Source organism: Chelonoidis abingdonii, chromosome 7 (assembly GCF_003597395.2).
Source record: "Chelonoidis abingdonii isolate Lonesome George chromosome 7, CheloAbing_2.0, whole genome shotgun sequence".
Taxonomy (NCBI): Eukaryota; Metazoa; Chordata; order Testudines; family Testudinidae; genus Chelonoidis; species Chelonoidis abingdonii.
The window spans coordinates 100,112,445-100,131,593 of NC_133775.1; the positions used below are offsets into that span (position 1 = coordinate 100,112,445).

The 19,149-nt window shown below is 40.0% G+C and overlaps 1 protein-coding gene across 1 annotated transcript; it reads right to left on the reverse strand.

Moving 5' to 3' along the window:
- Positions 1-1,602: 1,602 nt before the first annotated feature.
- CXCL14 (C-X-C motif chemokine ligand 14) lies at positions 1,603-18,001 on the reverse strand. The gene is made up of 4 exons (XM_032783248.2): positions 17,478-18,001; positions 16,440-16,545; positions 9,363-9,473; positions 1,603-2,747 (listed from the first exon to the last, which is right to left on the reverse strand). The coding sequence occupies exons 1-4, from the start codon at positions 17,539-17,541 to the stop codon at positions 2,732-2,734; spliced, it is 297 nt and encodes a 98-aa protein (XP_032639139.1). The 5' UTR covers positions 17,542-18,001; the 3' UTR covers positions 1,603-2,731.
- Between the last annotated feature and the right edge of the window lie 1,148 nt (positions 18,002-19,149).

Below are 19,149 nucleotides of genomic sequence, written 5' to 3' on the forward strand. Positions count from 1 at the left end.
CTTTCCAGTCGACATAGCGCCGTCCACACAAGTGCTTATGTCATTGCAACGTATATCACTTAGGGGGGTGGTTTATTCACACCTCTGAGAGACATAAGTTATGCCAACATAAGCTGTAGTGTAGACATAGCCTAAGATTTTTGCTGTCAGATTTCCATCAAGTTATCCAGTTTAATGTAATGGAGACCATTTAGAGCACATGTTCTCTTATTCTACAAATAAAGTTACATGTTTGGAGCATGTTCTGGAGAAGCAGATGCCTATCTCATCATCATTAGCTGTAGATACTTTACTGAATACACTATGTTGGCTATGGATGGATGATGTGTTAGTGACAAGTTGCCTAAGCCTGTCACAGCCCATTTTATTTTACATACAAGGCAACTATGATGACTTTTCATCAACTGCACAAAACATGTCAGGCAGTGGACCAGATCCCACCCTGCACTCCAGCTGCCATGTGCCACTCTGGCACCACAGTGCAGCTTGACCATCAGTAGATCTGGTGTCCTTTTGGCTGTCAACATATGGGACATGGCCTGAGCCAGATGTGGGGCAGTTGCTTTTCCACTACAACATGGAAAAATTCTCAGTGTCATTGAAACTAATGGAGGAAAAATCCATTTGCACCAGTTTTACAAAAAATCAAATGGTTTAGTGGTAGGGCACATTCGTGAAAATAGAAAGATGTCAAGGTAAACGTCCCTTGCATTTGCTCATGCAATACTAATACTTCCAATGGAGGATGCCAGCTCACAATGCTGCTAATTAGATGTTTCTCATAAGCTCTATAACTGACTTTAAAATAATAATTCAAATCCTCAAATTACATAGATGTTGTTAGTCATAGTAATGTACTCAGGTTGTCTGTTATACTAGTATGTTAATTTGTTATGTACGTGCTTGTGTCTACAGCGTGCATTGAGTGAGGACAAGTATATTACATGCAAGCATTTATGTTGTTAACAACTGTAAACACCTCAGGTGAAATCCTGTCCCTTGATTCCAGTGAGCCGGGCTTCCACTCCTAAAGTCAGGAAATGCAAAGGTTACAGATCGCCTACGGAGTTAAATCCTACTCACCTTGCACACGTGAGTCCTACTGATTTAAATGAATAAATGAGAAAATCAAGCAGTATTTGTCCCTATGTGTAATAAAACATTAGGCTGTACTGTGGATGGTTGATATTTTGTAAGTATCACAAATATCACTGACATCAGTCTTCAGTGGGATGTGGATTCCATAATGATCTTATTTTACTATTAGAAGAAACCCTTCATTTTACTTTATTGTACACTATTTCCTGAACTTGGGTGCTTTACCCTGCAACCTCACAAAGGCCGTCATATCCACTGCACTGGGAATCTATATCATTTTCACATAGGCTGGTTCTCTAGATTTAAGGTCCAGTCCAATTTCTATTGAGGTCAGTGAGAATTGAATTGGCCATAAATGACATTCTCAGGATATCCACTGCTGCTATGTATCTTAAGCTTCTTTCACTAATGTTTTATGGCTCTTTCGGAATCAATGCAACCTCGATAAAAAGCATAAGAGGTGGACTGAGTTTCACAATGTCTTAATGAAGTTGAAAAACAGCCTTTGGCATTTTTAAATATATTTTATTACTTATTTTTCCATTTGTTTTTAGAAAGAAATATGAAATCTGCATGCAACTTTCTAAATATTTCAAACATTTAAATAGCGTATGATAATTTAGCAGTACAGTACATGATACAGAAAGATAATATAGGGAGACTCCCTGTAGTATATTTACACATGAAAAGGTAGTTTTGTTATTTTATTTTTAAAAAGAGGAATGCACTGCTTAATATTTAAGTATTACATTCAAAATAATGAATATGTTGCTTTGTGACTAAAACATATATATTTATTTTATATGTTTGCCCTCTCCGATTTTTCATAAAAAGGTACCTTTCAAAGATTTTTTTGCTACAAATCTACAAAATCATACACAATATTCTTGAAAATTAAAATATCTGAAAACTGATGAAGCTGCAAACTTTTCACAAGAACCTCAGGTGAAAATAGATCAAACACATTCTTAGTAATAAAACTGCTCTAGAAATGTTTTCTAGTGTATATAAAACATTAAGTGGGGGTATGTAATACATTTCACCTTTCAGCAAGACCCTGTTTCATTAAAGAACAGATACAAAGTGATGTTTGTAGGCATTTGACAAGCCACTAAGGAACCTCATCTCTGCAGCTATAAATGCCACTACACTTCAGTGGCATGTTACACAGCAAGCTGTTCCTCAGTCCCTACATTGTGCTGCTTCCATCATAGTTGGACAACCTTGCTAGAAATCCTAAGCACACCACTGAAGCTTTCCCAGTACAAAAGGATAAGGGACACCATTATATAATACCGCTACATATATTGTTTGTCTAATGAGCTTATAAAGCTCGATTGTAATCATAGTGATGTATGAATGAATACAAAAAAAGCATTTATTTATAATGAAAAGCATGAGTTTTCACAATCTCAGTATAAAGCAGACAGGTATGAAATTGGAAGTGTGCAACAGACAAATCTGGGACCCTTCCGCACACAGCTATAAAATGTAAAAACTGACCCTTGGTAAAAAGTGCTTTATAATAATATAGAATTTGTGTCTTATGTCTGTGAGAGAGAAATATTCTTTGCAGAGTCCATTCCTTAAGTCAGCTAAACAAATTCCATTTCTTTTACCAAGAGTTTTCCTCTTATTCTTCATAAACCCTGGGAAATAAAAACAGAAAGCTAGGTATTTAAGTCATTTTGATTACAGTTAAAACCTTCCCCACCATCCTGGTGATTAAACACTCAGAACCAAATTCTGCATTCATTTACATCAGTGGAAATCAGGAGGAATGTCACTAACTTCAGCAGAGTCAGTTGCATTGGTACAAGTGAAAACAGAATTTCCACCCTTCTTCCTTTCTTTAATGCACTGAGAGTGGTCAAATCTATCACTGAAAGGATTATTAGGATATTTAAAATGAGGGACTCCACATCCAACAGCATGTTTTTTGCCTCGGGAAAAGTACAAGCTAATATGTGAAAATATGTTGCTAGTTTAAATATTTAAAAGAAGAATTCCTTAACTTTCCCTCTGTAATATTGCTGAAACATTCCACGCATGCAGTCTCCACAGATTAAAACAATCTACAGTGGCATGATTATAATTGGCCCCAGAGATATTTTGGGAAAGCAGGAATTCATTTTTACACTACATTTGACTTTAAAAAACACTGACACCTCATGAAAAAACATTCAGTGGGTTTAATCCAGCTCCCACTGAAGTCATTAGCAAAACCGTTTTTGACTTTGATGGCAATGGGATTGGGTTCAAAACATCACATATTTTGTCTCTTCCCTAAATTTTTATTACAAGGGAGTCTCTGATTAAATCAGGCTCTTGGTTTCTGAGAAGTTCGTCTGCTCCTGCTGCTTCTCTCTATGACTCCTGCCATTAGGCTCACTTAACCCTGCAGCTGCTGGTAGTTGCAGTTTACATCTACCTCATCCTCAGATGATCCCCAGGCAAGCTTTGTAGATCACTAGGGCTTGTGGAAAATTTTACTAACAAAACTGTTTTTGGATGGAAATGTATGTTTTCATTGCAATGAATTTTTTTTATTTTTTTTGTAAAAGGTGTCTGCTTTCTGTGGAAAATTTCATTTTTTGTCAAAATATTCCAGCTAAAATCCAAAAGTTTTCAGCCAACTCTTTTGGTTTATGGCCAAAATCTTTTGAGTTTTGACTTCTTTGGCTGAAAATTTGGGCAAAAAGAAAAGTTTTTTTTTTATTTTCTTCAAAAATTTCCTTGAGGGAGTGGGGGGCAGGAGGAAGAATTCAGAGCCGCTCTAAACGCCACTACTCTCTGGAGATTCTCCTGGAGTTAATTCTCTAAGTTGTGTTGAGTTTCAGTGCACTCTGTGTCCAGCCTAGCAATGCTCCCTTCCATAGGCTAGTGCTGCCCACTTCCAGGGTTGTGCAGCCAACAATCGTTCACTTAGAGGGCAGAGGAGTTGCAGGAACCTTTAGCCATCCCAGCATCCTTCCTGATGCATCTGCAGCCACTGGGGACATGTGCCCTGATAGTGTATCCAAAGGCTAAATATAGCCCCTTCTTCCCTGCTTGTGACATCATCACGATTTCAAAAACAACTGGATGTGCTGTTGCAAAAGGGAAATTGAGACTTCAGGTGGGGAATAGGCCATAGGAGAAAGTTAACAGGATCATGCTGTGAGGCTGGAGGCTTAGGCCAACTCTAGGCTATGTATCAACTGAGAGTCAGGAAGGCTTAATGCTGGTGGAACATTATTTAAATTAAGTTGTTAAAATTGCAGTAAAATGTAGTGCCTGGACTTTCCTAAATACTGGTGAATGAATGACTGTAATGCTCAGATACTTATCTCTGGATTTCTCATGTTAAGAGTAGTAACTGTACACGTGCATTACATAACTCTCACATGGCTGGGACAGACCTTGTGATAACAAGAGCCATTAATCATTGCTCAGTTTTGCCCATAGAAATGGCTACATCCCTTAGAGGGCAGAGTGGTCAATTGACACCTATTGAAAAGCAACATATTCCAAGGAAACTCCTTGATTCTCAGTACAGAGAGTAGGTACAGTTTACAGGACAATAAAGAAGGGGAAACTTCTACCCAGGGATGAGTCACACAGGATGACTTCTCTGAAGGATCACCTCATGGAATCACCTTTTGCATCTGCTTCCTCTGGGGTCAGAACAATCAGATGTCAGGGTTTTCGGATAAAAGCTGCCTACTGGAAGGATACAGGGCTTTATACTTGATTGGATCCTAAAAAGCAAGGGCTTTGTCTCCCAGGTAAAGGACCTTTAGCTGCCACCGCTGGGATAAGCCTCAGCAGCTGAACTTGTAAGACTGTGTTACTTCAAACAGAAGTTTTATAAGATAATAACCTAAGTTTGTCTTTGTCTGTTTGTGTCTTTAGTATTCTTAGCATTGTGCAAATATCTTTTGCTTCTTTTTCACTTAATCAATGCAGCCTAAATGCATTTATTACAGAATTGGACTGAGTGTTGCCTCATTGGGTAAAGGAGGGAGATCTAAGAAGGAACTGACTGACCTGGGGTGTGTGTCTGGTCCTTTGAGAGCCATGGAACTTGGATGTTCTGTGACATTACAGTGAAAGGGAGCTAATTTCACAGGGGTCCACTTAGGCCACGTCTACACTACAGGATAAATTCGAATTAGCTTAAACTGATTTTATAAAACAGATATTATAAAGTCGATTGTGCGCGTCCACACTAGGCACATTAATTCGGTGGTGTGCATCCATGGTCCGAGGCTAGCTTCGATTTCTGGAGCGGTGTACTGTGGGTATCTACTGTAAAATAATTAGTCCAATATTGTCTATTTTCTTCCACACTAATTCTATTCTGATATAGTAATATCGATTTTAGCATTACTCCTCTCGTTTTGTAGGAGTACAGAAATCGATTTAAAGAGCCCTTTAAATCGATAGAAAGAGCAGTGTAGTGTGGACGGGTGCAGCGTTAAATCGATTTAACGCTGTTTAAATCAATTTAAATGCATAGTGTAGGCCAGGCCTTAGTGTCAGGAGGGACTGAGGTTTCCAAGGGGACTGTTTACGTTCTGTACTGAGGCTGGCAAAAGCCTAGGGAGCTAATAGGCAGTGTGGTTAGCTGGTGTGTCTAAGGAGTTAGAGTCACAGCTGGCACTGGAGTAACTTCCCTGTTATAGAACAGTCTGCCCTGAAGTGGAACGCACAGTCTGGAGATACCAAAGGGCCTAACACCTACTTCCATGGAGGGGAATAAACTGGAGAACAGACATGCAGATAGTACAATATAGGCTGGGGAGGACTCTCTTTAAGCGGAATATTTCCCCAGGTTTACAGAAGGTGTCAATATGCCATCACTGTAGTCAGAACATGCTGAGCAAATTCCTAGTTCTTTTAAACAGGTGAATATGTGTAATTATATCAGGTGAGGTACAGTTATAACCTACTCCTGCCCCCTGAGCTGTATTTTGGGGAGGATGATGAGAGGAAGGGAGAACGGGTTAAATGCACAGTAGGACGTACACTTTCTGGCGATTCCTGGGTATCTCCCTGTATACGGAACGATCTATTCTACATTGTGAAGCTTGAAAGACAACAGAGTTAGACAGGTATTGATGCTTTACTAAAATACTGTCCTGTTTGTTAACAAGGGGATGATTATATAAAGCATGTTAATAAGGCACAAGAATATGTCAAAGTTGGCATTAAAAGTCTGACAAACCCACATAAGGAAATTCAAATATAAGGCTAAGACCCCAGGCAGTGCCTTTATACCCAGGCGTCACTGCACGAGTGAGGCCATGTGATACCAGGGCCTTTGCTATGGCAAGCTTAAATCTAATGCGTCTTGTTTTTATCAGCTTAAGGCAGATTGGTAACGTTACTTGAACGGAAGTGTGACAGGTTACCCCCTACCTCTGGGGTGCCACATGATTTTAGCAAATCATAACCTTTCCAAATGATATCTCACATGACTTATTTTGGCCAAAACACACCTTAGTTAGGCCATATTCATATCATAACAATATCTCTATGAAGAATATGGGGCATAGTGTCACAGTAAGAGTCTGTGGTTTCATTTCCTTTGTTGTTTTAATGGTAGCTTTTACAAACAGTAAGGAAATACGGCGTTACATAATAGTTGACATTTCACAATGCATTCTATTTACTTACCAGACCACAAACAGCTTATACAGAGCTTGCAGACAGGCAAAAATATCAGCATGGAGTGGTGTCCCTTACATACATTAATGCCATGAGCTTTCATCAGCCTGGCTATCTGCCCTGCACAGCGGCAAACTTGTAATCCAGGAACAAGACGTTTCCACAAAAGAATTTGCATTTGCCCTTGGCTCAGTCAACTGGATTTTTAAGGTAGGGTTAGGGTGATCACATTCTGAGCTCAATACTGAAGTTAACAAGAAAGTTCTCACTGATTAAAATGGAAAAAAGATTTGGCTCTATATTACTGCTACTTTAGAAATACTTCATCTCTTAACATACGTGCCTGACCCAAATCACATTGAAGTCAATGAGAGTTTTCCATTTCACACCCTTTACTACACGGCTGATTAATTCAGTGTGCTTGAGCTACTGTACATTCCATCTGATGGCCCCAGTCCGGTTCTTTCATTCAGGCTCCAGAGTTGGTCTTTCGCTAGAGATTATGCTACGTGCTTTTCTCAGCTAACATTTATGTAAACATTCCACAGCTCCTAAAACCTTTACATACTGTTTAGTTTTACATTCTGATTCAGAATTCTCCCACGTTGATTTCATTCTATCCTTGATGATACCCTTTTCTAAAAAGACTGCTGAGCATTTCCAGAACGTGAAAGAGAATGTTGTACTGGTAACTGAGGCTCCTCCTGGTGGTTCATGGAGCTTATGATTTGTATTTTGGAACCTGAATCTTAAAGGAAGAAATGAGAGAAGAGTCCCATCTAGATTTATTAGAAAAATCAGGGGCAAGTCACTTTTCTATTCCTTTGCAATGTCCTAAAACTAAGTACCACTAAGATATCCTCAGAGCTGCAAACTTGCAGTGGATCCAGCAAGTGAGATATGGCAGTATATGTTTGGGAAGGAGGAGTGCTTGACATTCTATTGCACCATCACAATAACAGGTGTAGATCTCAAAGGTGAGTGCTGTAAATGGACGCAGCTTGAGTCCCCCATCCACATCACTTGCGTAAATGGGATTTGTGCATGGAATTAAGTGGTGATTGGAGAGATGGGATCTTATCCACACCCATGGTCAGTCCCATTCCTAGGGGAGGTAAGAGTGGCCACTGTTGCTCCATAGCCCAGGCCAGGCACTGGATCCAATGTAAGCCTGCATCTGGTGGGTTCTTCTACAGTTCTCTACTCCATGCCAGCATATTCAGAGCTCAGACAGATCCAACTTCCCCCAGCCCACAGAGGGTACAGAGAGCTGCCCACATCTGCACATCCCACATTCTGGGGTGCTGAATGGGTTAAGCGATATTCTACCAATGAGTGAATTTAAACCAGTGTGAGTAATATTTGTGCTCAAGGCTAGGTTACTGGAGCTGGTGGTAAGATATTTAACTCCTCCCAAGGATATCCTTTAAGTTCTGTGTATGGTAAGTCCTCCCTCTGCTACTTTTTTCCTGCCAAAAGAAATGGGGAGACTAGCTACAGGGCGTGAGAGGAAATGAAGCTTTCTTACACTCCCCTGCCTCAGCTCCTCAACTAATAATGAGCTCTAAGAAATCGCTGGACATCCCTACCAAGGGGAGGATTATTACTGAGCACCCAACTCCATTTCAAAGCCAATGGGGGCAGTGGGGAGCTAACTCCTCTTTGTTCCTTTAGACTTCCTCTTAATTATTTACAGACAACATAACCCATTTTAAATCTGGTGTTCACTTATGTCTGTGTTTCTTTTCTGTTTATCACTGATGGCTTAGCTTGTGCAAAGGCCAGGATGGAAGGGAAAGGTAGCATTGCATCCAGCAATCAAGCCATAGAGAGTTACAGCATGAAATTACAGCTGGGTGAAAATGTGCTAAAATCTGGATAATCAAATATAGGGTGGTAGTGTTTCCTAGTGCTTAGAGCATGGGACCTGAACTCAGGAGACCTGGTTTCTGTTCCCAACTCTGCCACTGACTTTGTGTTGGACCCTAGGCAAGTAACTTAGCCTTTAGTTGCCTTGGCTTCCTCATCTCTGATTTGGAGGTGATACGGTGTAACAAACTTTGAAAATGTCAGATAACAAGTATTGTGCAAGTGCAAAGTATTACTATTTAGTCTCAGAGAAGCCTATCCCAAAACTAGGAATAAACTGTATTCGAAGCCATTTATATTATTTGACTATTTACAGATGTAATTTGTAGGCTTTATCAAATAAATCGATCACATTGAATTGATTGTTTAGAGTATGAGAATTTTACTGTATGCATTTAGGTAGTAATCTCAAGACTCTATTAACAGTATCTAACCTTGCATCACATTTTTCACCTTCATGATGCTTAAAAAAAATAGACCCAGAAGCAGTTAAACTAATGTGCTGTCTGTAGCATTTTATTTAGGAGGGTTTTAGCCATTTCAGTCTAATTAGTATTTGTGCCATATTCCAGAGAGAGCCATTTGGACTATTACACCTAACTGTTCCATGCTGCCATGTCTCAAACATTCAAGCAAGAAAGACAAGTTATTTGCCAAAAGGAACAAATTTGGTTACCTATCATGACATCACTTTATCCCACAGAAAACAGGAGTATCTTTTGCTGAGTGAAATTAATACTCACCTGCGTTTCTCCTTCCATATTGTGTACCACTTAACTAATCTCTTTGTGCTTTGGAGTTTGGGATGCAAGCAGTACTGCTGTCCTCCTCTGAACCGTGACTGCATAGTTACACTGAAATGGAAAAGGAACGATCACTACAGAAAGGTCATGAATAACTCACATTGGTCACTGTGAACATTTTATGAAAGCCAACAGGCTCTCTCTTGCTCCAGGTATTTCATTCATGTTAATGAGAGTTGCACATGTGCACTGAGAGGATAACAAGCCACTATGTTCCACAATAAAATTTGAGTTTGCAATTATAAAATTGGGCCAGATCCTCCACTGGTGTAGCTCCATGGTCACCAATGGAGTTAGGCCGATTTACATCAGCTGAGCTGCCCATAATTTTTAATCAACAGTTTTATTCCACCCTCTAGCAAACATTTATTTTGGGATTTAATAACTGATTTAAATAAAATGGTCAGTTAGGGTCCAGTCCCGCAAACCTTTACTCAGACAAATAATTCAAGCACGTGGAAAAAGTCCCATTGGACAATGCTACTTGGGAGAGTAAGGATTAGGCCTGGATCACTGATTTTGTATGCAGTAATGCTTTCATCAGCAGTACTTGTGTGCTTTGCAAGCTTCTGGAGACCCCAAAGGGCTAGTCTGTGGTGCAAGGAAGACAGCAGCCAGCTGGGACCATCTCTAGCTTTATCAGCGTGCATGCCGATCCATTTAAACTTGCCCATAGCTGCACTGGAGAGGAATCACACAAGGACTGATGGCATCTCATCCTGGAAATATGACCAGGCAAGGAGGTAACATGTGGCCAATTGACTTCCTGGCCTTTCTGGTTTCCTCTTACTTTGTCCTTTGTTTGAGTGCCAACCATTTAATGCTGGTTAATTAATGGTCTACAATAATCCAGATGATGTCATGGTTTCACTGACAAATCAGCAGAGCTGGTCTAGAAATGGGAAAATAAGTTAGTAAAACTATCATAAGCATCTTTCCCAAATCTGGACCTTAGCATCCAAAAATCTGGGTGCCTAGCATGAACCTCCAAGCTTAATACCAGCTTGGATCTTATCTCGCTGCCACCAGACAGGAATTACAGCGCCTCCCTCGCTCTGGTCCCCCAAACTTTCCCTGGAGGGACCCCAAGACTCAGGGACTCTGAGTCTCACAACAAAGGGAAATACCCCACTTCCCTTCCCCCTCTCTCTCCCACCCAGACTTTCCTCTCTGGGCTAACCTGAGAGTACTGATGCAATCTCTTTACATCACAATACCAAGAAGCATGTCTCCTCTATTCCACAAAGAGACAAACTCCAATACAAGGAAACAGAAATGATTCTCTCTCTCCCCTCCACAAAATTCCCTGGTGCTGCAGAGTTCACCCTCCATAGATCTAACACAGAAGAAAATTCCTCCCTTTCGTTCCTTAGCCTACCCAGAGAGAAAAACTCAAAACAAGTCTTAAAATAAAACTTTATATAAAAAGAAAGAAAAAAGCATAAGAATGTAATCTCTGCATCAAGTGACAATACAGGCTATTGCTTATAAGAAATATGAATAAACAGTCTGATTCAAAAAGATATCCAATTTGAAACATTCCGCAAGCTACACACAATGTAAATACACAAACAACATAAAAGCCTATATTGTTTTTCTACCTGTACTTACAATTTGGAAACAGAAGATTAGAAGATAGAAAGACCTTCTCATAGCTGAGAGACAGACAAAAGACTCCAGACCCCAAAAATTCCCTCCCTGACTTTGAAAAATCCAGTTTCCTGATTGGTCCTCTGGTCAGGTGTTTGGTTCCCTTTGTTAACCCTTTACAGGTAAAAGAAACGTTAACCCTTAGCTATCTATTTATGACAAAAACATTTTAAATTTCAAAGTTGCTTTGAGTTCTAAGGGTTTAAAATGGTTCAATTTTCCACTTTTGGCAACTTTTTCTGTTACGTTTTTAACCACATTTTTTATCCAAAATGTTCATTTTCTAGAAACCTGTTTTTTAGTATGGAACCACAGTTTTTGGTTAAACTAAAACAATTTAGAAAATTAAGTTGGTAAAAATTTCAGTTAAAAAAAATTTCCAGGAAAATGGAAAATTCTGAGAATGTTGAGAATTTTTCACAAAGGTTTCATTTTTGAAAAAAGGGCCAATTTTTGGATGAGAATATCTTTTTTTGTACATTTTTTTTTACCCATTCTACAAATCAGCAAGGAATACCACGATGCAAAATTCAGACAAAGGACAGAGAGAGCAGGTTGAAACATGTCCTTTTCTTCAGCTCTGGCTACTGGACCGAATTCTTGGTTGGAGCCCCATAGGGCTGACCCAGGGTCTCAGTATGTCTTTCACTAACTAGATACAGAATGGGGGCTGAATTCTGGCTTTGCTTGGTTTTGCCCTCAGTAAGAGGCAAACGAATGCTGCAAAAGCACAAGACATCAAATCCCTTGTGTATTGGAAGCATGAACAATAGGAGCGGGAAAAGGTGTTAAGGGTCTGTGTGCATGTTGAGGGAGGTGAATTAATGCTACAACATACAGACCCTATGTGCTTACTTTGGGCTTCACTAAGATAATTCCTGTGTGGTTCAATCCATAGACAACATTTTCTCATTGAACTGAATGGGAGAACTGAGACCTGTGGGCAGTGAGTTTTAATGGAATCATGCTTGAGGAACAGTATTTGCATCCAGTGGTTATTGTCTTGGCAGTGGGATTTGTGTGTGTGTGTGGGGGGGTGGGGGAGATATGAAATCAGAACTCAGTCGATGCTGTTTTGCTCAAAGAGTGAACAGAATATTTTCTGAAAATGACAAACTAAACCCCAGGAGACGAGGTGCAGTGCCTCTGGAGAACGACGATGCATAACTCTGCTTCAGAAAAGTAATCAAGGGCAACTTTATTTGCACTAAAGTTTATTACCAACTTATGATAATATTCATGGCATGATTATCCGACTAGTTGGGTTAATAAAGGAGTTTTAAGACTGAGATGCATTGTTTTATAGCAGACGTTCATCTTATCATTTGGACTGATCCATGTTAACTCTGTGCTGGGGGAAAAACAATCCTGAATGCTAGACTTTCTTTGGAAGGGCTATTCCAAATTCCTAATAGATTTTTGGATAAATCCATACAGTTAAATCATACTTTAATGACTGATGCACTCTTTTGCCATTGGGGTTTTGTATAGTATATGGGTCATGGGTAACCCAGTTAGCACCTCCTATGACTGCCAGCCACTAGAGTGGACTTTGCCATTTAATGAAATTCCTCATCGTGTGGCTGCCCTTGTTCTCTGTGTGCATATGATTCCTGCACATTGCCCCAGATGAGTTAACACTGGTGTTGCGAAGGCTGCAGCTCCCCCAGGTGAGCCAAATGAGAATTACTCTGTGGGAAAACCTGTACACCGAGAGCTTGGTTAATCCCAGCTAGAAGTCATTCTGCATATTTTACAGCATTCGCTTCAAAGACAGTTTTGAAACAAGTCTGATGCTGAGTGGTTTCCTGCATATTTGTGTCACTTTGGGATTAGGGGTGTACCCCAGGGGACCAAAAGCAGCTGTATAGTATCTTTGCCGGCCCCTGGGATCATGAGGTTGGATGGAGATTGGTCCACTCCCCTAATTTATGCTCATCTGATTATGGCTTTAAGGGGCCATTTGACAGCTAAAAATAGTTAAAGCTCCATTCCTTTCCCCTGGCCATTCTTTCTATGTTGGGGAAAGTAACCAGGTGGCACAGTGCTGCTATGATAACTCATCTCCTTAGTCAAGGGGAAATCTCAGCTGGCTGGATCTATCAGGTCCCTGGCTGCTTTGCCCAACTACAAATTGGGGACAAGAGAAGAAGGTCCAAGCCACCACATAGCCATGTGGCCGAGCTGGGCAACACATTTTAGAATCAGGGCTAGCGTGTACAGTTTTTGCATAAAATCATCTGCACATTGTACCAAGCAACTTTGGGGTAGGTTGGTCCATCTCTTCTCCTATATACAGCCATAAAACTTCTTGTACACAAAGACAAGATGTGTTCCAAGAGGCTTCCCTGTTTCCATTCGCTTTTTAAATAGAATAAAGAAACTCTTAATCTCTGTTGGCAGTTTCCATTAACACCAATAAGAGTTCTTAAGTCTTTGAGCAATATATAGCATATTCTCTCTCTCTCTTTCTGTGTATATATGTACACAAATGTTTGTGAGTGATAGAAACTGGATGGAATATAAATCAGTGTAGAATTTTGTTCATTATATTTTTAGTAATAGGGTGATCTGCCTGCCATGGAATTAAAGGAGGGTTTTGCCATTCTGTCAGTGAATTAAACCCTGTTCTCACAAATATTTAGCTGAGTTCACTTTCAGGCTCTCTACACTTTCACCACCTCAGCTCCATTGGAGGTAGCAAAGGTAAAGCTGGCAGTGTAGACCAGCTGCTTGGGATCGGCCACCATGCTGGCTAACCCTGCTCAACACAGATCTAGGCAACGCCAAGGGGTCGGGGATTTCAGAAACTTTTCCAGTTCTACCTATGTATTTTATTTCATTTTATTAGATGAATCTCTTCCAAACAATATATTCCACTATCCTCCGGTCTGCCAATCACCCTACAGTTTACACACTTCTTCCATGTAAATAGACCAAAGAACAGTCAGGCTTATGGGGCAGATTGGAGGAGAATCAAGATCATTCACTGATTTTATTTCCTCAACAACAGCCACAAAAATCCATTACAGGAATATGGCTTTTCTGCATCTTGTACTGAAACCATGGTATCAATCGTTTCTGGTCACAGCTCCCTCCAGTTGTTCCAATATCCCCCACTTCTCTCTAGTACTGATTTCAAGTGACACTGAAGTTGATGAGTCACTCCCTACAAAAGCACTAATGACAACATCTCTGCTTTCTCCTCCTCTTGCACTGGTGTAAATCAGGAGTAATTCCACTGAAGTCTTAAATTTTGTCTCGACAGAATAGGAATGGCCAGCTTGTTAAGGCAAGGTAATTGCAGTTCTCCAAATTTGCACACCTATATTCAAGATTAGAGCCTCATTTGAAAGCTAATTCTTTTGCCAAGGCATTTTAGCAAAAGCTAAAGTATTTTATATATTTTGCTGATATTCTTATGGAAAGTGAGAAGTTGCACTATTGAGGTTCATTTCATGCTCACAATTTCCCCTTCTCTTCTTGGCTGCCAAGTCTGGCCCTGCTTCCAGTGCTTTGGAGCAGTTGTCTCTCACAGAGTTATCCCAGCAAAGCTTGTTATTGTTTTCTTGACAGCACTTCGCCATCCAGCTTCTGCTGGCATCTTGCTTGGGGAGAGCAGATTGCTGCTTGCCTTTCCAGCAGCCAGTCAAACTCCTAGGCACAGATTGAAGTCTCTAGCTGCACAGAGCGCTGTAGCAAATTCTCCAATTGCTTCTATGCTGCTGCATGTTTCAGCCCCTTTTGTTAGCCCCAGGTGATTGACATAAAATAGAAATGACTGTTTGCATCCGCTGGCTGGGAAAAAGCGCCCTGCTCCTGAGCGGAAGACTTCTGGATTCTAAATATTATTACCACTTTGCCAAAGATGCCTTTCTCTCTGACAATTCAAAGTGGTGTTTATTTAAGCCCCTGCGAAAGTTCAAAGGGTTATTAATTCAAAACGTTTGTTCGACATGTTCATTTCAAATGACTTATTTGGAACCTGAGAGATGACTTTGCTCCAGGCAGCATGCCTTGCTTTTACAATTTAAATATTTTTTAAAAAATTACTCAAGTGTTGATTATCTAAATATAAATGATATGTCCTGGGCTGCGTTAGCTAAATCCTGCCTTAGATAGATGAGTGCAACTTCCAAATACTGCTTTCGGTTATGCTGCTTGTAAATCTGGGGTAGCTGCTTTGAAATCAGTGGGTTCAATTCTTCCCTTATTGAATGGGGAGTTGGACCCAATCCTACCTGCTTTGAAGTGAATGGCCAAACCAGAGTAACTAAAAAGAGAATTTGACCCAGAGTTTACATGGGTGTAACTAAGAGCAGTCTGCGTTTTGAAGAGATATCAATTTATTGCACCGTGATATATTAAATCATCTTTCTACGTTTCAGTAAATCTGGTAACATTAACTGATAAGGAACAAATGCTACAAGATATTCAATGCCTAGCCTTTTTGGTGAAGATCTGACAAGCAGCTAATAAGAACAAATAACAGTTTTTAATTAAAGCTAATGTTAAAAAATTATATAATACCTAGGTTGAGAAAAGAGTGTCTGTACATCTGGGTATAGGAGGACATTCTTCTGTCCTTGCAGAGCAATGGGGTAAATAGCAGAATAAGTATTTTCAGCTATTCTTATGCAGGCACATAGCCTGTTTTGTGCTTTGTGCAAAGCCTTTCAAAAACTTTGACAATATACAAGACAGGATACATGAACACCCCGCTCCCGTGCCATTGTTTTAAACTGTAATATACCCCACTGATCTAGTCTTTAGAGCTCCCTTTGACTTTAGCTTATCAATTGTTTCTATTGAGGTTTCATTTCAGCATTGGTCAATGCACGGCTATTTGCTAATACAGATAGCGGCATTTTTCTTACAAAATTCTACTTTCAGTTACAATCCATGCAACCCTACTGAAATCAAAGGACTTGTACGAGCGTAACCGAGACAAAAATTTGCCTCAGTGAATTTGGATGATTCTTCCTTACTTGAAACTTCTGTGGACCCAAATTCTGTTCTCATTTGTTACTCCCCATGTAAATCCACAGTAGCCTGAGTTTAGCATTCTGGATTTACATCTGGGCAGCTGAAAGTAGAATTTGACCCTCATCATTTGATAAACTAATAATTACTCTCATAAGCAATATTCTTTAGATATTTATAGTATTAAGCAGATTCTACTGTATTGACATACTACAGATAGGATTGGTTCATGTAGCTACATGTTTTATTATGGCTAATGTTGGAAATTAGTATATCAGGAAATTCTAAAAAACAAAGAAGGAGGTTGCAATGCAGGGAGATGCATGCAATACAGGGAGATGCACTTCACTTGGTACATAGTAGAACGCATGCAGGAGCACTTACATGATCATTTTTTCCTTACAATGTGGATACTTTGGTTTGACTTCCAGCTTCTGAACAGCAGAGAATCTTATCTTAGGACCCTTTCTTGAGCATTTGCACTTTGATCCTACAAGAGAAAGTATTTACCATTTGTGTACAAAGTTACTATGTACCAACTGCAGTTAATTCCGCCCCTCATCATTAGCTTATGTAAATATACAGACAAGTCTTGTTTTAAAAACCTATAAAAATGTACACTTTGGGGGGTTGTTGAGCTGAAAAGGGCAATATTTTCCTCATGATTTACCACAGAAAGTTTTAGTAACTCCCTGAGAAAGACATGTTAAAGTACTGGAACTGGTGTGGTAAATATACACAGTACTGCAGTGCGGTCAGTGTTGATTTTTTAAAGTGCACCTGCTGTGATTAAACTAAGCTTTAATAAATGCAAAAGAAAAGAGCTAAAGTCTGTTGTAAAGATGAACAAGCTTACACGGCTCTCTGTTTTTGCCTCCACTCTACTTTCGCAAGTAGAACTGGCGGGGGGAGGGGGGGCTCTAAATTGTGCTTCTGAATTTCTTACCTGCACAAATTCTAAAGGTTTCTCCCAAGCCTGACAAAATCCGAGTTTTATAACTGTCATTTTCGTGGAAAACTAGAAAACGTCTCTGTCGGAATTTCACCCTCAGTTCAATCCATTATACTGAATCAAGCTAAATTCTGCAAGCTTTCAACTGCACAAATCTGGAGTAACTCCGCTGATTTCAGAGCATTTACCCCAGATATACTGCATACCAGAATAAATGGACTGTAAAATTATAACCGAGGGCACAACTTTGTCTCCTGTGTTTTGCCACTACTTACACCTTAAAAAACAACAGCCTGGAACTACCTTCCACTACTATTAGACTCATCATATCAATTCTTCCCCATACAGACTGAGGACAACAAACAATAAATCTCATTATAGTATTTCAAGGAGCAAACACAGAATATTGAGGGGGAAAAAACCACTGGAAAGAAGTTTAAATGGGGAACAGGTATAAGAAACTAACTTACCTTCTGCAGTGGCTAAGCACATTACAATGAACAGCAGAAGTAAAGCTACTGTCAGAGGCTTCATGGTAAGACCTCAGGGATCTAAATAGATGTGTCAGAGAGCTCACTTATATAATCGGATTGCTCTTCTTGCTTCTGGTCTTCGAGCAGATTCAATGGCTTATGTTGTCAGGGCAGGAACTTGGAGGACCTCCGGATTCCTTTCTCTTGCTGCTGCTGCTGCTGCCTTGTCAGTTTCAGCTCTCTGTCTGAGCTGCCTCTGCCTCTTGTCCTCTTTTAAAACAGTTCCTGCTGCCCTTCCTGCGAACTCATTAATATGCAGAGCGACTCAACTCACTGCAATTTCTCAACACAAGGGAGGGTGGGGATGGAAGTGATCCTAGCTAGGAGATCGGATGGGTTTAGTCTAGGGAAGAGAAAAGGAAAGAGGGGAAAATCAGTCATTAAATCTACAGAAAGAGGGAGGAAGATGCGGAAATTAGGTTCTTTATACAGTTGCCAGGTATTTTTGACTCTTTTGCAGGTGGCATGAGCAAACTTGTGCGGGGTTCTCAAAGAACTGGGATGTTGGCTCCATTCAGTATGTGGTGGATGCAATTGTCTGAAGGGAGTTGTGTTGATCTGAGCTATATTTTGAAATTGTTTCTAAGCAATGAAGGAGCTAGAGAAATGACAGCTTTCCTGGGAAATTCCCATTGGCAATGAAAATAAAGTGAAGAATAAAACAATTCCGGGAAATTTCACTTGGTGAGAAATCTTGCCTTTTTTTTTTTTTAATTTAAAGTTCTTCAACTTTGCCAGGCTTCCAAATTTAAGTGAGCTTCTGTGAATTAAATGGACAAAATTGTCCCTGTGGGGGTTAGCACGGAGAGTGTTTATTAGAGGAGCAATTTATTGCTTTTAAGGTGTATTTGAGCAATATGTTCTCTCTCTCCTCCATATTTCTGCTTCAGGATCAGTTTCTGATCTCAGTTCCACCTCTCTGAATCTGGAATAACTCCTTTAAAATGAACAGGATAACTCCAGATTAATTCCCGTGTAAATGAGATGTCATTAGACCAGAGTCAGGCCCGCAGTCTCTCTGTTAGTACTATATTTTAAATAAATAGTACTAGGAGTTGTAGTGAATGCTTCTCCTATTCCTCTGTTAATCTTGGTCATTCACCGCAGGCTACACACATACCTTTCCCTCCTTGTTTTATATATGTTTATTCACCTGTTTATAGGACACCTATCATAAGGTTACTGAGTACTATACAACAAAAGCCAAAATGTTAATATTAATTATAGCCTTTAACCATAACCATTATTACTAACATCAATCCAAACCAGCTGAAATCTCTATCCGCCCAGTCACTTGTGAATAACAACCCCAATTTCAAACCCACATATTCCTAAAATCTGATGCGTTCCCATTCCATATTAAGTTTTCTACAGCAGTGTTATTCCTATGTCCCTCATTTTGAGCCTCCATCCTGCCCTACGTTTCATGCTCAGGCGTTGGCAGGTTGAGGAGTACATGCATACCACACACACACAGCACGCTGAGCACAAACGTTGATGCAGTTGTTTTGTTCTGCATGTTGCTTTCATGTGAGATGTGCTGACATGCCTGGAACATTCTGAGTCTCCTGCAGGCTTGCTAATGCAAATATGTGTTAATATTTCCTTT